Below are 19,125 nucleotides of genomic sequence, written 5' to 3' on the forward strand. Positions count from 1 at the left end.
AAAAAAAGGTCCCAAATTTATTAAACCTCATCAACTTGTGCATAACCATAAAGTTTGCATTTTTCTTCAATGACAATTCATTACTTAATAGTATTAAATAAGATGTGATGTCTTCCTTTAACATAAAAAGAAATATGTCATTAGAAATGGATTTGGAAATGTAGAAACAAATATTTCTAAAGGAGTATCAATTCTATTATTTCTTTTTATAGACCTTTTTCATTAAGTGCTAGAATTAAATCCAGTTGAGCAGTTGTACTTTGAAATGTTTATTTGACATTGAAAATAATCATAAAAGTTCAAATGGTAATGATATTATAATTTGAACAGTAATACCGTGTACCTTTTCTCCTTTTCTTATTTACATGTCCATTTTTTTTTGTACCCTCCCATTTAGCAACTTAACATAAATATAGTGGATAAATTATTTATCTCACTTTAAAATTTTATCTTCTTTAGATTTGTAATATCCTTTTTTTCTTAGATTAAGAGCCCGTTTGGATTAACTGGAAAAAGTAGCTTTTAAGTACTGAAACTTGTTTTATAAATAAGCAGTTACCTGTTTGGATAAAAGTGCTGAATCTTAAAAAACGTTATTAAAGTGTTTGGTAAACAAGTGCGGGTAAGAACTTCTTTTTGTTAAAAAGACAGAAATATCCTTAAAATTATTAACATTATAAAGGAGCTGATTACTACAATATATTTTATTTATATAATTAATGCAAATAAAAAATAATTTATATTTTAATTTAATTTCAATTTAAATGATTACTTAAGATAGTTTTTACAAATATAGTTCTTGAACGCTCATTTTTAGTTTGTACAAAAGAGGAAATAAAAATAATTTGTTTCTCTAACTAATAAAGATTCAGAATATAAAATCATTGCATCAAATTTTCATAACACTGATTTATGAACCCTCAACAGTTGAGCTGGATGACACAAATCACACATGACAGTGATTTAACTTTAGATCTTAACTTAGTGTTATTATAGTTCGAATTGAATATCTATGTTGAAATCAAGTCCTACTACTCTTTAATTTCAATAAATCAAGTATTACTATTCTTTAATTTCAATCGTTCTAATTTCAACCACTTAATTATATACATATTTCAAGAGAACGAAACAAAATAACATTTCTCAATTGGAATGTAAAATAATAAATATTAGTGTTTTAAAAGATTCATACAACTACAAGTATCAAGCTTCCCAAATTTCATTGGCAATCAAATCGCGAAGACCCATCCAAACAAGATCACTTTGCTCTTCCATATTTTCCGCATTTATATTTTTATTAGCTCTCAAAGATGTACTAACATCAGGATCAACAGATGGAACATATCTCTCATTCTCAGCTGTTCGGAATGCATCATCCATATTGCATTTCTTTCTAATATAGTTATGAATAGCCATAGTAGCAAGTACGATATCTCTTTGAGTGTCAATGTGATAGAAAGACATGTCTCGCAAAATAGACCATGTTGCTTTCCAAACCCCAAATGTGCGCTCTACAATATTTCTACAAGAAGAATGCAAATAGTTAAATTTTTCAATTTGCCCTCTTGGTTCTCGCAATTGTCTTGTTGCACCGCGACGGAATTGTGCTAGGTGATATCTCACATTATCTCGTTTGTATGAAGCCATATATCCATTCATATGCGAATATCCTGCATCAACTAGATAATACTTATTTCCAATTCGACGTGAAAAGTTGAGTTCTGGTCTACAAATGGCCTCACCAAATATACGACTATCGTGAGCTGCTCCTTCCCACCCAACCCATGCAAATGTAAAACACATATTAAAATCTACGATAACAAGAATATTTTGAGTCGGATAACCTTTACGTCCAATATATTGTATCTCTTGACCTTGCGGTAATCTTGCTTTAACATGTATGCCATCAAGTGCTCCAATACAATCCTACACACATTTACAAGTATAAATTTAACTTAAGTTAGTAATACTTATAAAAGTTAAGTTATAAGTTTAATAAAAAAGAATCATGTAAAAATATTTCTTACTCTAAAGAAAGGGAGATATCGACCATTACATGGCTTGTGAGCTCCTGCACCATCATTATAATTTTGATGTGGTCTAATTATATCTCTTGCAAGCTCACAAATGGCCTTTAAAACACTATAAAAGTGTCTATGAATTGTTTCTCCCGAATGTTGAAAGATTTCCTGTATCTATCGATTTCCAGCTCCATGTGCACAAGTCATCAAGAACATGCCTAACATCTCGTGTATAGACATTCCAAGTGTGGGTTTAAACCCATACTTTTCAGTTAGGTCATTCGATAGATCAACAAACACCGACTTCCTCAATCAAAAAATTTCATAACAACGGGCCTCGTTTCCTCTTAATATCTCTTGAATAAATACATTTCCAGAGCGACTAAATGTACGGCAAGGTTCCTTGCATAGGCATTTTTCATAATACATCAAAATCAATTTACCTGCTATTTGACATAAAGCCTTCCATTCCTTCTCCTCTTGCTCCCTCTGTATTTCCTCCAATGCTTTTTCATATTCATCATCTGACGAATAACTTGGATAAGGATCTACTATATCACTAGAGTTCAAACTCTCCATTTTACTGAAAATAAAAACATAAAGTTAACTGAAGCTTTCTAAACATAACCTTAACTAAAACTTTACAAACATAAAGTAATGGGAAGCTTAACAATAGTAAGCTTAACCGAAGCTTAACAATAGAAGCTCAACAAACAGAAGTTTTAATTCAATAAAAGTTTAATGATACAATCAGAACGTCTAAACAAGAAGCAATATATAAAGTTTACACATAAAATCATAATAACGTTTACACATACAATCACAATATTAGAACATGGAATACTAGAAATACCCAACCACAATGATACATTATCCATTTTTCTTGAGGTATAACTGATAGTTAAACTCCAACCAAGACTTGCGACCCAAAACTATCTGTCGGTTATTTTTCTTGCGGAACATATTCATAGTAAAACTGTAAATTTCACTCCCAGTTAGAATATCAGAAATTTATTCCAACATGCCAATACACTTCTCGATGGATGTCTCATCAACTGCAGGAGATGTAGCAGTGCTTTTGCTTGACATAAACTCTATGAGAGAGTGTATATCCTCTTTTATTAATGTTGCAGTTGTTCTTTTCTTACTCTTTCTTACTTGACTACTGGTGCTAACACCATCAGTTGATTTTTGTCTTTTTAGTGATGACTCTGAAAATATAACAGAATTTATATTTTGTAGATCATCACTTGCATCACCCATTTCATCATTAAGATGAATAAAGTGTTCTTTGTCACAATCATCAATAACATTTATTCCTTCTTCATCAAGATTAAGTCCAATGCCAGATGATTGTTCTTGATTTGTTGCACGTGCTCTTTCTCCTGTGGCAACAACATCAGCAAACAGTGCATCGTAGCGAAACCATATGAGCGAAAGATCTTTGTTCCTAAATTTCTTATATTTTGTATTCTCCTGTAAAAAGAGAAAATCAAAACTACTTTAATCAAACTGATAAACTTAACAATGAAAAAAATAAGAATTACACATATAATAATGTGAGAGATTTACCTTAATTTTTCGCTCCCACCAATCATCATCTGCCGTAATCGTATTTTTCATGGCATCACATCCTAAACATGTCTCCCCTCTCATCAACTGCTTAAAAAGTGTCCATTCGCCTTTCATGTACTCCCAATGATTTTTTATTTTTCTTATCATAGTCTTTTCCCGTCTTCTTACGGAACTCGTCAACAATACTTTTCCACCCATATTTATTTAAGTAAGTGTTTGGTATATTTTCTTTTCTAACCTCTTGCTCACACAAATCAAGAAATATAATATGTGTATCATCGTCCCACTTAGCATTATCCGGCATAATTGAATGTAAATAATCTGAAGAAAGTAGGACAACGAAGAAGCTAAGACTGAAGTTGCATAAAGAGAGCCTAAAAGAGCCTTGTGTTTGATAGAAAGAATGCCTTTAGGTGTTTGCTTTGAGGCTCCGTGATGAACTAAAGAAGGCAACAATTGAAACAAATACATTTGGTGAAATACAGATTATTTTGCTACTCTAAGTGACATATATTATGAAGTTTTAAAGCTTATTTTAAATTGAAACCTCCGTACAGAAACACAAGGCTGAAAACTACAATCAATGACCACACATATTTATGTTAGTTTGCAAAGCACAGCCACTCCTAGGCCCAAATAAAGGAGGTCAGTTATGGTAAGTTGATGGCCAACATAAAAGTAGTCTAATAGATTCAGAGGATTCATAATTTCATATAACCAACCACAACTAGCTTTTTGAATTGCAATGCAGTTGATATATATATATGTACACACATATTGATATACCTGCCTCACAAAAATTAATTTCTTCCTACAGGTAGGTGCATCTCCAATGCTACAAAAGAGTCAGAGCATGCTGGTTGGTTTCCCTGATTTGTTTTAAATACCTTTTCTAATGGCTGAACATATTTCTTTTGCTCACTAAATGCTTAGCTTGTAAGCTAATTCTTTATTTTCTTTCGATAATATTTAGCTTATATATATATATATATATACCTAACATCGACTAAATAGATATTGCGTGGCTATGTAACAGTTGTATCTCTTCATCTTTGTCTCCTTTTTAATTATAATTTCTATTACAACTTCTTAAACAAAATGTGATGGATCATGCAGATGATTCCACAAAATCTGGCTGCTACTCTACAGAAACACAAGGCTGAAACAGTACAATCAATGACCACACATATGCAACTCATGAAAATAAAAAAGCAAATAAAAGTCAAGAAACAACTTTTGAAAAAATTGTGTTGTTTGAGATACTCAGCACTTTACTAGCAATAAGACGGCTAATACGACGCAGAGCCGATTTTTATACTACATTTATACGAGAAAGAAAAGAAAACAACCACTATAATACTACTTTTTATCAACAAAAGTTTTTGGGTGACTGAACACTATATTCATTGTACCCAAAATTTCATTGATTGAAACTTTTTTGGCTGACAGAGTTGAAATTAATCCAAGAAAAAGCCAAATAATTAGTCACAGATTCATGTCAAAACCCAAGGAAAAGCCAAATAAAAAGGGGGTTTGCCATTGCAATTAATCCAAAACTTTGAAAACACACTAGGAATTGAAATTCAACAGGAAGATTAAACTTACTGGACTGAAGAGGCTTTCAAATTGGAGCTGAAGTTGGGGAGAGTCTGCAACAAGAAGAGGAAGAAGAACGCAGAGTCTGCAACAAGAAGAGAGAAAAGAAAGATATCGTGTGTTTTAGGTTTTTTTTTTTACTGAGGGGTAATTTCGAAATTAAGAAAAATTATAAGGGATAAGAATGTAATATCTTTGGTCAAAGTAAGGTGGTTGCCAAACACTACTAAAAGTTAAAAAGTGCTTAATTAAGCCCATCCAAACAGGCTCTAAGAATGTATATTATGATAAATTATAAACCTTAGATAGAGGTTAGTGATCAGCTGAATTGTTTTTGGCTAACTTGTAATGACCCAACCTGTCATTTTGACTTTTAGGACCCCGGTTTCCTAAATAAAACTTCATGTATGTTGTTTTACTAATTTATGACTTGCGGGGACGGTTCGTTCGGGATTTGAAAGTGTTCGGGTTGGAATCGGAATACTTGGTTCCTTAATTTGACTTTTAAAGGCCAAGTTTGACTTCGGTCAACATTTTGAGAAAACGACCTCGGAATTGAGATTTTATGGTTCCAATAGGTTCGTATGATGATTTTGGACTTGGGCGTATGTTTGAATCGGGTTTTGGACAATGCGGGACCGTTTCAGTGCTTAATAGTGAAAATCAACTATTTAAAGGTTTAAGGTTCTTTAAATTTGGTTTGGAGTAGGTTTTGGAGTAATTGAAGTCCGTTTGGAATTCTGAGCCTGGGAATAGTTCTGTATGGTGATTTAAGACTTGCACGCAAAATTTGGTATCATTATGAGTAGTATAAGTATATTTCGGCGCGTCCGGAGTAAGTTTAAAGAATTTGAAATTTCTAAGTTAAATCAATTTGGTTTGGGGTATGATTATTAGTTTTGATATTGTTTTACACGTTCCGAGGATTCGAGCGAGTCCGTTTTATGATTTCAAACTTGTTGGTATGTTCGGGCGGGCCCCCGAGGCCTCGGGTGTTAACCGGACGAGGCTCGAATCGATTTTGGACTTTGGAGCAGCAACTGAAGCTTCCAACTTCTGCTGCAACCGCACCTGCGCTTGGCCAGCCGCAGGTGCGTGGAGGACACCGCAGAAGCACAAGGAGCGCATATGCCCAAGTACAAGCCGCATAAACGCATCGCAGATGCGATGTACAAGTCACAGAAGCGGACAAGGCCGACTTAGGGGGAAGCCGCATCTGCGACGCCTTTTTCGCAGATGTGGAGCCGCAAATGCGAAACCACTACTTGGCAAAATGGGTTAAAATCGGGGCTCAGCCATTTTTGAGCCCATTTTTTCCATTCTTGGACCATTTTGGAGTTTTTTGAGCGGGGATTTAAACTAGCAACTTGAAGGTAAGTTAATTGTGCACACTTTGAGTTAAATACATAGATTATGGGTAGATTATAACCTGTAAATTTTGAAAATCAAGGGTTTGGATGAAAAACCTAGATTTTTATAAAAATGAGATTTTAACCACGAAAATGGTTATGGAATTGGATGGAGATTGTATAGTTGAGTTCTTGAGATTATGGGTTACGATTTCCTCCGAATATTTCCGGAATCCGGGCACGTGGGCCCGAGGTGAATTTTAAAAAATTTACCGTTTTGGGTTGAGTAATTAATTTAATAGTCTAATTTCTAATTATTGAGTATGTATTAATTATTTTATATAATATTTCTATAGTTTCGGATTTTTCGGCACCGAATTGGGATTTTTACATGACATTTTGATCGGGAAGTGGACAATTGAGACAAGGTAAGTCTCTTGTCTAACCTTGTAAGATGGAATTTACCCCGTAGGTGATCTAAATTAATAATTATTGCTAATTATGGGGGCTACGTACGCACGAGGTGACGAGAATCCGTGCGTAGCTACTAATTATGCTATGTCCGGGTAGTTTAGGACTCAAATCATTAATTACTTGTGATAATTGCATCTTTTATTTAATTAAATTACTGGAATTGTATTGTAAATTGTTAGAGGAAATAGTAAAAGATTGAAACTTCATATACTTGAATTTTGTGTAAAGTATTTAATTGTTAATAGAAATTGAACATCCTATGTGTTAGTTTTATAATAACTTCTCATTCCGGAGGTTCATAAGAAAATGTCCTCTCTTATTGTGGAGCGGACCGAACGCCTCAGCAGTATAGATGCATCTATGGATCGTGCCGCACGTCCCTCGGCAGTGTACACGACACTCTGGATCGGGTCGTACGACCTTGGCAGAAATCGTGCCTAATAATAATAATTACACGATACCTTGATATTTTAATTGCAGCTTGTGAAGCTAATTGATAAATTAAAAATTATTAAAATTTAAGGAATTAATTATTTCTGCTTGTTAAGAAAATTATTGTTGTTCACCTAAAAATCATGTTTAATTAAATATTTCTATGGTAATATTATTGACCCATAGTGAGTGTCAAAGTCGACCTCTCGTCACTACTTCTTCGATATTAGACTTGATACTTACTGGGTACATATTGTTTACGTACTCATGCTACGCTTGTTGCACTTTTTATGCAGGACCTGAAACATGTGCTATAGGAGGACCTACCGGCATGTATCCACGCAACCCAGAGGTTTAGTGGTGAGCTGCCAGTTTTGCAGCAACTAGTGCCTCTCTCTGTAATTGTATTCTGTCTATTTTATTTCAGACAGTATTTAGAAATTTTGTATAATCTACTAGATGCTCATACACTTGTGACACCAGGTCTTGGCACACACTAATAGAATTTTGGATTTAATTATTTTTCTTGGTTTTTAATTTACCAGATCTTTTATATTTTCTAATTCTTGCAAGTAATAAGAGTTTAATTACTCGGATAATTTTTAAAATAAAATGAATATGTTTTTAAATCACTAGTTGACTTGCCTAGCTGTGATGTTGGGCGCCATCACGATCTATAGGTGAAATTGGATCGTGAATGTAACGACCCGACCGATCGTTTTGAATATTATAACCATGTTCCCCCATTTACTGTTTAATTTATATCTTGCAATTGATTTATGACTTATCGGGTTAGTTGGTTCGGGTCCGGAAGGAACTCGGAGTGAAATGAGACACTTAGTCTCATAATTAAAATTTTAAGTTAGAAAAGTGGACCGGATATGGACCTATGTATAAACGACCTCAAATTTGAATTTTGATGATTCCAATAGCTCCGTATGGTGATTTTGGGCTTAGGAGCGTGTTCGGAATATTATTTGAAAGTCCGTAGAGAAATTAGGCTTGAAATGCCGAAAGTTTAATTTTTGAGAAGTTTGATCGGGGGTTGACTTTTTGATATCGGGGTCGAAATTCGATTCTAAAAATTCAAATACCTCTGTTATGTCATTTATGACTTGTGTGCAAAATTTGAGGTCAATCAGACGTGATTTGATAGGTTCCATAGTCGTTTGTAGAAATTAAAAATTTCAAAGTTCATTAGGCTTGAATTGGGGTGTAATTCATGATTTTAGCGTTGTTTGGTCGAGGTCCCAAGGGGCTCGGGTGAGTTTTGGATGGTTAACGGATCAAAAATTTGGACTTGAATAACTGATGGAATTTTCTGATATCTGATAATGTTTTCCTCCTACGCGGTCGCGTGAATGCGTTTGCGATCGCGTATGCTTATTTGGTGAGTGGGGTTTTTTGTTCTACGCGATCGCGTGGGGATATCTGCGATCGCATAGGGTTAATATGAGGCAGTGGCATTTTGTGCTTCGCGATCGCTTGAAGCGGGATGCGATCGCGTAGCTCTGAAATTTTGTGACTCGCGAACGCGTGACGAAGGTGGCGTTCGCGTAGAGTAAGTGGAGCGGAGTAGAAGTCACGCGTTTTGTGCTTCGCGATCGCGTGGACTAGTCCGCGATCGCGTATTTCTATGATGTTGTGCATCACGATCGCGTGGGATAGTCCGCGACCGCATAGAGTAAAATCTGGGCGATGGAAAATTGTTCTTCACGATCGCGTAGGAATGTTCGCGATCGCGTAGAGAAAATGTATGGGCAGAGAGTTTAAGTTCTGAAAATGGGACTTCATCCCATTTTTGGTTTTTGACGATTTGGAGCTCGGATTGAGGCGATTTTTGGGTGATTTTCAGAGGAAACAATGGGGTAAGTGTTCTAAACTCAATATTGGTTAAATTACCCGAATCCATGGTTGTCGAGTTCCGAGACGTGGGCCCAACTGACCAAATTTGGGCTAATTTTCAGATTTTTATGGAAACTCATTATTTTCTTATGGAATTAATTTCAATAAATTTTATTGACTGAAACAAATTATTTATGACTAGATTCGAGGCGTTTGGAGACCAATTCACGAGGAAAGGACATTGTAGAATAAGAATTTCACGGGCTTGAAGTAAGTAACCGTTTTAAATCTGGTCCTGAGGGTATGAAACCCCGGATTTTGGTATCATGCGATTATTTTGGAGGTGACGCACATGCTAGGTGACCGGCGTGTGGGTGTGCACCAAGGGGATTGTGACTTGGTCCGTCTCGGAATATTATTGTTACTTGCTGAGTTGGTTGTACTCATACTACACCCTGCACTTCGTGTGCAAATCCAGGTGTTCCCGGACATAGCGAGTGTTGATCCTTTCGCGCGATTGATTTTTAGGAGATTTTGAGATAGCTGCCGTGTTCCGCAGACCTTGTCTCTCCTTCTCTATCTCTTTGTTTACTGTATTTGGTCTCAGACTATTATAAACTATATTTTCCAGACTTGTATTCATATTAGATGTTTATGTACTCGGGGTGACACCAGGTTTTGGGGAGTGTTTGTATTGTATTTAAATATTATATTTTCAACCTTAAAGAGAAGTTTTGGTTTATTGAGATTTTTGTCTTGCCTAGTATCGAGATAGGCGCCATCACGACAGGTTGGGATTTTGGGTTGTGACAGTGACATAACTGAATATAATATTGATGAACTCAAATACTTTTATTTGAAGAGAAATAAAATATTACGATATTTGTTTTGTTATAATTTTGTGTATGCTTCATGTACTCCAATTTATGTTACACCCTTTCTCTTTTAGGTCTATATTTACTAACAATTTAATTTTAATATTCTTATGTTATTTTTAGTGAGAATTTATAGCCACACTAATATCTTTAGCTCATTTTAGACCTATAAATTTCAAAAGTCTTCCTTACATAGATGATATTTACTTAATAAACAAATAAAACCCCAATTCAATCCAAACATTAATTAAGTCAGTTCAGTAGTATAATACATTCGTTAAGGTAAATAAACATTTCATTATTTCTAATTATATTTATTTCTTATGAAAGGATTATTTTGTAAACGCCACATAAATCTGTACATGTTATTCATGACTTGAATAAATCAACATAAAAATTAAGATGAGGAATAACTTTGTTGTGGTCTGTTAGCAAATCACTTGGGTTAGCTTTTGTTAAACTATATATCTAATCAAACTTAAATATATAAATGACATCATCATATATTAGCCACTGCAAATAATAACCATATTAGCAACACGTGTCAGTAATGTATGGACATTAGTCTAATTCATTTGAACGTCTCTGACGTGTTGGTGTGCGAAATCAATTGTCCCCATATAGATATAGTACAGCGCCGATACGATGAACCTAATCAAGAAAGTCCCATACTTACTGCACTATGTATGACACTTTAACTACGAAGCTTTGTAATATCTCCAGACTGGCATCAAGTTGCCAAGCTAGCATGTTGACCTCGTGCTAGCTAGAGAGCAGATATTCTTACTTTTCTGGAGATGCCGTTCGTTCGAGATTTTTAGCTGAGAAATCAGGGGTGTTTTCACATGTTAAAGCTGGAACTACACGTGTTAAGCTGAGCGATCGACTGAATATCTTTAAAATAACACAAGTATCCTTAAATTAATTTTTATTTCTATGGAAGCACACATGTTGACCTAGAGGTGCTTGCTATTCCCTCTTATTAGTAAGTAGTAACTAGTTACGGTTAGCCCCGGCGATGCCCGGGCCCAATTGTATAGATAAGGCAATACGTTGTGCTACCTCATATTTATTGTCATAGAAGTATAAGTAAAAATTTCTTTCAAGCTCCCCAAAATATTGTTGGGTATGTTTTTTTTTAAGGTATTATTGGATTGACACTACAAATCTAATCCAAATAAAATAGATACAAAAAAGTGTAGATGGGAGAGTGAGTTTCTCTTCATGCATGAGCCTTGAACATAAGAATGTCCAAGATTAAGCAGAAAATATTGCAATTCATTCTTCAAGTTTATTTCTAGTTTCTAGAGTTATTATTAGTATTATATGTAACGTTATTGGCTAGCTAAGGAAGGGCATTACTGTAGCTTCCATGCAAATTTTTATGTGCCTCGACCAAATTACCTCTTTCTTATGCAGTACTTCCTTGTCTAACTTTGTACCCTCTCACGTCCCCACATGTCCCATTCTAACCTTTTATGTGTGTATAATTTTAACAATTCCTATCATGCAATTTGTTATTTCGTTTGAATATATGTGTGCCAAACTTCTTCTTTTTTTATAAATGCCTCCTTTATTTTTGTTGTGTGCATTATTTAAGAAATTATGACATCGTAATTTGTTTGAATTGTGCAAAACTAATACTGTAAAAATTAGTTGAACTTTTTCCAGCTAGATTTTGCAAAATAACTATAACTTAGGTAAACAATTTTAGTACCACTTATATGAAAAGTATTTTGGACTTAACCATTATTAATTATATTTAACTTACTTGTTGTTATTAATAATTTAATATTGAAGGATCTTATATACTGTAAATTTATGACTTTATAATTTGACATTTAATTACTTACGTATGTATAATATCTCAAAAATGAAAATACTTATAACAAATAATTTTGGTAGCTAATTCATATCTAAATGAATTAATTAGCACAAAAGAAGTGCTTTCACGTTAAAATCTATGGATGCCCAATTCTTTCACCAATTTCAGGCTATGAGAATTTAAATAAATCTCCAATTTGTGTAGTTCTCCGGTTGGGTCTCCAAATCTTTCACTAAACTTTGCTTCATCGCGTGTTAAGATTTTCTCTCATTTATTATTAAGTTTTCAAATGCAGCTAATATTTTCTAAAGCTTAAAAAAGAAAGGAGACTCCCTTTAATTTTGGGATTGAAATTCACAAAAGGGTCAGTAGAATTGCTAGTAATTAACATCATTTTGTTATCATGTTGGTCATGCTATACTTTTGAATCGCTTTGAATGACCAGAGTTTGTGTAATACAATAAAACAAAGTTTTTGAGAATATATATCAATGCATCGCTTATACAACAGTACACTAAAATGTTATAACTAAATATTAAATTTTAAAGTGATACTCCATGATATACCTTCCAAATTATGTGTCAGAGGTGGAAGTGCTGTGGTCACAAGACTGCAAATTGAGTGACACATGAAAAGGAAGTTTAAGTGGGGTCCATGTTTGTAGAAGACTTCACTATATAGTCTAAGGACACAAAAGGAATTATACAAAGTGTGCTAGTGTTTTGTAAGGAAAGAGCACCATGAAGTACAACCGTCTTAAGGTAAGAAGACTTTAAAGTTGTTATATGACTTGCCGGGATAATTATTTCGGGTCCGGTGAGGTTTTGAAATGAATAGAGACACTTAGTCTCCAAAATAAAATTTAAGTTGCAAAGGTTGACCGGATGTTTACTTATGTGTAAACGACCCCCGGAAAAGAATTTTTATGTTTCCAATAGTTTCATATGGTGATTTTGGACTTAGGAGTATGCCCGAAAAATTATTTGGAAGTTCGTAGTTAAATTAGGCTTGAAATGGCGAAAGTAGGAAATTTAAGTTTGAAAGTTTGACCGGGAAGTTGATTTTTTTATATCGGGGTCGGAATCCAGTTCTGGAAATTTTTTTAGGTCTGTTATGTCATTTATGCCTTGTGTGCAAAATTTGAGGTCAATCGAACTTGATTTCATAAGTTTCGGCATCGAATGTATAAGTTGAAATTTCTTAGTTTCATTAGGCTTGAATTGGGGTGTGATTCGTGATTTTAGTGTTGTTTGATGTGATTGGAGGCCTCGACTAAGTCCGTAATATGTTTTGAGACTTGTTGGTATGTTCGGACGGGGTCCCGAGGGGCTCGAGTGAGTTTCGGAGTGGTTTCGGATCATTTCTAGGCCATTTTTAACTGCTGGTTTTTGGCTACAGCAGTGTGCATCGCAGATATTTCTGCTGCACAAGGCTGACTTTGGAAGCTTATATCTCGTAATCTGTAAGGAATGTGAATATGATCAAAATATGAAAGTTGTAGCCCTTTGAGTCTAGGTTTTCGAAAAGTAAACCATTTATCATTTGGATAGTTGTACAGAAAGTTATGATCAATTAACCGAAGCCTAGTACTGCATTTGTTTTTTCTGGCAGTGTGCATCGCAAAAATTTCTACTGCAGAGGACTGAATTTGGAAGCTTATATCTCGTAATCTATAAGGAATTTGGCAATCATCCAAAAATAAAAGTTATATCCCTTTGTATCTAGTTTTCAGAAATTTAAACCGTTTGGCAGTTGGAATTGGGTACAAAAGGATATGGTTGATATACTACAGGCTATCGGGGAAGAGTTTTTGGAAGAGTTTGGTGTTTTGAGAATAAGCATGTAATGATACAAAGGCCCATTTTCAGTTCTAGAGATCAAAATTCGATTTCGAGACTTCCGGGAGTTTGATAATGAATTATAGGAATGATCTGAAAAGTTTGGTCTAATTTTATCAAGTCGTGATTCGGTTTTTAGTGCGAAACATGAGTTAATTATTTAACGAGCGAAATTGGTATTGCATTGAGCAAATGAGCCCCGAATTGAGTTTCGATTGAAGGACTAGGTTCGTATTATTATTTGTATCTCATAGGAACAAGGATCGTCAAATTTCGAGTTCTTATGATTGAGTTAGAGTCTTTATAGTGAAAATAAATATTGCTGGTGCAACAGGTTGTGCGCGCCTTTAGCGACCAGAATAGTGTTTTTATTGAGCAGTTTTATTTTTTTTAGTTCATTTTAACATTTTTGGGCGAAAGAACACTGGTTGAGGCGATTTTTGAGCGAATATTCACGAGAAATTTTGAGGTAAGTCCCTTGTGATCATCAATAATATTGAATTATCATTGAGTATTTCGACTAGATTATATGTTTTTGAGGTGAAATTCGAGGATTTGGAGTCTAGGGATTTGAAAATAAGATTTGAGATTTTGAGTCGAGTTGATGTCAGAGTTTGGTAAATTTGGTATGGTTGGACTCGTGGTTGAATGAACGTTTACATTTTGTAACTTTTATCGGAATTCAGTTCTGGAAATTTTCTTAGGTCTGGTATGTCATTTATGACTTTTGTGCAAAATCTGAGGTCAATCGGACTTGATTTGATATGTTTCGGCATTGAATGTAGAAGTTGGAATTTCTTAGTTTCATTAGGCTTGAATTGGGGTGTGATTCGTGATTTTAGTGTTGTTTGATGTGATTTGACGCCTCGAGTAAGTTTTCGGGTGAGTTTCAGAGTGGTTTCGGACCATTTCTTGGCCATTTTTAACTACTGATTTTTGGCTACAGCAATGTGCATCGCAGAAATTTCTGCTGCACAAGGCTGACTTTGGAAGCTTATATCTCATAATCTATAAAGAATTTGGAGATGATCAAAAAATGAAAGTTGTAGCTCTTTTAGTTTATGTTTTCCAAATGTAAACCATTCATCATTTGGACATTTGTACAGAAAGTTATGATCAATTAACCGAAGCCTGGTACTATATTTATTTTGCCTCGCAGTGTGCATCGCAGAAATTTCTGCTGCACATGACTGAATTTGGAAGCTTATATCTCGTAAGCTATAAGGAATTTGGCGATGATCCAAAAATGAAAGTTGTATCCCTTTGTATCTAGTTTTCAGAAATGTAAATCGTTTGGCAGTTGGAATTGGGTACAAAAGGATATGGTTGATACACTACAAGCTGTCGGGGAAGAGTTTTTGGAAGAGTTTGGTGTTTTGAGCATAAACATATAATGATCAAAACGCCCATTTTTAGTTTTAGAGATCGAAATTCGATTTCGAGAATTCCGGGAGTTTGATAATGAATTATAGGAATGATCTGAAAAGTTTGGTCTAATTTTATCAAGTCGTGGTTCAGTTTTTCACGCGAAATATGAGTTAATTGTTTAACGAGCGAAATTGGTATCGCATTGAGCAAATGAGCTCCGAATTATGTTTCGATTGAATGACTAGGTTCATATTATTATTTGTAACTCATAGGAACAAGAATCGTCGAATTCCGAGTTCGTATGATAGAGTTAGAGCTTTTTTAGTGAAAATAAATATTGTTGGTCCAACTGGTTCTACGCACCGTTAGCGACCAGATATGGCACTTTAGCGACGGGAATAGTGTTTTTATTTAGCAATTTTATTTTTAGCTCATTTCAATATTTTTGGGCGAAAGAACACGGGTTGAGGCGATTTTTGAGCGAAAATTTACGAGAAAACTTGAGGTAAGTCCCTTGTGATCATTGTTAGTCAATAATATTGAATTATCATTGAGTATTTCGACTAGATTACATGTTTTTAGGTGAAATTCGAGGATTTGGGGTCTAGGGATTTGAAAATAAGATTTGAGATTTGGAGGTCGAGTTTATATCGAAATTTGGTAAATTTGGTATGGTTGGACTCGTGGTTGAGTGAGCGGTCATATTTTGTAACTTTTGTCGGGTTCCGAGACGTCGGCCCCACGGACAATGTTTGAGTTAAATTTCGGATTTTGTTGGAAAATTAGTATTTTCACATGGAATTAATTCCAATAATTTGTATTGAATGAATCGAACTAATTGTGACTAGATACGAGGCTTTCGGAGGCCAATTCGCGAGGCAAAGGCATAACGGAGTAAAGAATTACACGGTTTGAGGTAAGTAACACTTCTAAACTTGGTTCTGAGGGTATGAATCCCAGAATTTGATGTTATATAAATTGTTTGGAGGTGATGCACATGATAGGTGACGAGTGTGTGGACGTGCACCATAGAAGTTGTGATTTAAATAAATTCTATGAAGTTGTAAAATTAAAGATTATGTTTAGGCTACGTGCCGATATTTTGGGAACCATAGGGTCGTGTTCCTGTTGAATTAATTATTTTAAAATGTACATTTCATACTCAGTCATGTTCATCCATTGTGAGGATATTTATGGGATCGGGACTGCCCGCCTGCAGCAGGCCATATCGGCTTTATATATATTATTATTATATGGAACGGGGGATCAGGTTGCACGTCGAAGGAGGCCTTATAGGCTTTATTGTTCTGGATCAGGGTTGCACGCCCAAGAAGGCCTTATTGGCTTTATTATTATATGGATCGGGGTTGCCCGCATGCAGCAGGCCATATCAGCTTTATATCACGCTTGGGCTGAAGGAGCCCTTCCAGAGTCTGCACCCCCCACAGTGAGTGTAGATGATTTATATTCGGGATGGACTTCCCAGGGCATGGACTTGCCTTACTTATTTATATATGTTCGGAATAGACTTCTCATGGCAGGGACTTGCCTTACTTATTTATATATGTTCAGGATGAACTTCCTGGGGCAGGGACTTGCCTTATTTATTTATGATTGTGATGAATTTTTCCTGGACATGGATCTTGTTCGAGTCATTTATATTTGGGGATAAATTTACCTCTGGGCTGGATTGGCCTTGTACGGTACTGAGTCACTGACTGAAAGTTGATGTGTATATATATATATGGGATGGATCTTCCCTGGGCTGGATTGGCCATATATAGTACTGAGTTTAACTGTTGAACTTGAAAGCATGCCTACATTTCTGTACTGTTATTTCTATACTAGACTGTACTTGCTGAGCTCGTCACTACTTTCATCCCAAAGGTTAGTCTTGTTACTTATTGAGTTGGTTGTACTCATACTACACTCTGCACCTCGTGTGCAGCTCCAGGTGCTTCCGGACACGGTGACTGTTAGATCTCAGAGTATTATGAGTTGGAGACTATCAAGGTAGCTACCCGGCGTCCGCTGACCTTGGCTCTCTCTTCCTTTCAGTTATTGTACTGTTCTACATTTTTAGATAGTGTTTCTATTAGTCAGACTTTTGTTATCATTTAGATGCTCGTCTACTCAGTGACACCGGGTTTTGGGAGTGTTTTGTATCTGTAATCGTGAGTTTATGTTTTTCTATGGAATTTAAATATTATATTTTTAAACTCAAAAGAAATTGTGGTTTTATTGAGGTTGTCAGCTTGCCTAGTATTGAGATAGGCGCCATCACGACATGCGAATTTTGGGTCGTGATAAGTTGGTGTAAGATCCTAGGTTACATAGATCTCAAGAGTCATGAGCAAATGTCTAGTAGAGTCTTGCGGATCGGTATGATGACGTCCATACTTATCTTCGAGAGGCTACATGAAATTTTAGGATAGACTTCCCATCTTTCTCTCCTTATTGTGCAGAATTGATTCAGCTTGAAATATAACTCTTTGGATTCCTTCCACGCATTTGTGTGCGCTCACTATCAGTTATGCATCGCCGGCTTATGATTCCATGAACGAGGTTCAAGATGTGTATTCTGTGTTTTGGTGATGGGCCAGTCTGGAGGACTTGAGGTCAGGTTTAGACTGCAGCTTAGGCTCGGTAGCTTCAATTGTGTGAACTTGTACATTTGGACTCATATGTCCAGAAGTGTCCCTATGAGTGGAATTTGTGGCTCGATGAGCGGTGAAATGACCATATGATGAGTATGATGTGACTGCAGAATATGTCCAGATGGTTCGGATATGACGGGATGAGTTTGTTGGGATGTAAAAAGGACTATTGGGTGCTTGATTTATATCTTGATGTGACTCATAGTCTCGAGTTATGAGTGTGTTGAAAGATTCTTTTTTCATGTTGTTTAATTATGGAACGAAGTAGATTTTTCATGTCTTGTGGTGAGTTAAGACCTAGGGAGATTAAGCGATTGCATAGTAATTGTGGCTGTGGAAAAGCGTATCAAGATGCCAATTTTAGGCTAAGCAGGTGGGTTATCTCCTGCGAAGTAATTTACGGATGTGTGGTCCTTACAATATTGTGTGGAGAATTTCTTTTCTACCATCAGGTTCTATGTGTGGAGATTTGAATTTGAAATGGTCAAGGAAGTCGACCTGACCGTCACTAGAATGAAGGCGAGCTTAGTAGATGATTTGGGATATTTTATGGTTTGTGTTACCTGAGCTTGTGAAGAAGTTTTATTGAACCGACTGCAGTATTATGGCAGTAATAGAGTATGGGTATAGTGAGTTATCAGATGTTTTGTTATGTGGCTTTGAGCCAAGTGGGGGAGTCTAGTATCTACGATTTGATTGCACGATTATGTGTTGTATTCGTTTTGGTCTGAGGCATACTTGTGGATTAGCTATGACTTGCAGAGGTTGAGATGAGGGATGAGTCGAGTAAGAAAATTCCTGGATACGGGTTATATTGCACTTTATGAGTATATGAAAATCATGGGAGGAGTGAGTTATTATTTGCGAAGTATATAGTGCGCATGGAGTATGAACTTGATCGATGGTGTTAAGGCAGGTTTACTTCTTTGAGTGTTGTTGTGTTAATGGGGCACGTGTCTTTCGGCCTGTTTGGGTAGTGCAATTTAGATTTGAGCAAAGTGGGTGACTCCCGAGAAGGTTCTAATGGGTTCAAATTTTATATATAGCAATTGAGAATTTTTTCGGACTTGTGTATGGATAAAATCTGAGATTAAGATTTGCATTTGATGGTGCCGAGACTTGTGATAATTCTGTATGACTATGGATTCTACATTCCAATATATGAAAGGTAAAATAATAATTTTAAATTCACATAAGGTATTTTTAGAGTGAGTGTTTCGTTTGTGGTACTTATGGGGCTGTTTAAGAAGAATACAGTGGCTTATGGGCC

General features: G+C 35.5%; 2 protein-coding genes across 2 annotated transcripts; both read right to left on the reverse strand.

Annotated features, from left to right (window-relative positions):
- Window positions 1-1,203: 1,203 nt before the first annotated feature.
- On the reverse strand, window positions 1,204-2,600 carry LOC142178018 (uncharacterized). Its single transcript, XM_075247335.1, has 3 exons — window positions 2,465-2,600; window positions 2,028-2,071; window positions 1,204-1,926 (listed from the first exon to the last, which is right to left on the reverse strand). Exons 1-3 carry the CDS (start codon window positions 2,598-2,600, stop codon window positions 1,204-1,206), a joined length of 903 nt encoding a protein of 300 aa, XP_075103436.1.
- Window positions 2,601-2,727: 127 nt separating this feature from the next.
- Window positions 2,728-5,384, reverse strand: LOC107802373 (uncharacterized). The gene is made up of 2 exons (XM_016625856.2): window positions 3,594-5,384; window positions 2,728-3,497 (listed from the first exon to the last, which is right to left on the reverse strand). Exons 1-2 carry the CDS (start codon window positions 3,792-3,794, stop codon window positions 3,033-3,035), a joined length of 666 nt encoding a protein of 221 aa, XP_016481342.2. The 5' UTR covers window positions 3,795-5,384; the 3' UTR covers window positions 2,728-3,032.
- Between the last annotated feature and the right edge of the window lie 13,741 nt (window positions 5,385-19,125).

This window comes from Nicotiana tabacum, chromosome 24 (assembly GCF_000715075.1).
Source record: "Nicotiana tabacum cultivar K326 chromosome 24, ASM71507v2, whole genome shotgun sequence".
NCBI classification, from domain to species: Eukaryota; Viridiplantae; Streptophyta; class Magnoliopsida; order Solanales; family Solanaceae; genus Nicotiana; species Nicotiana tabacum.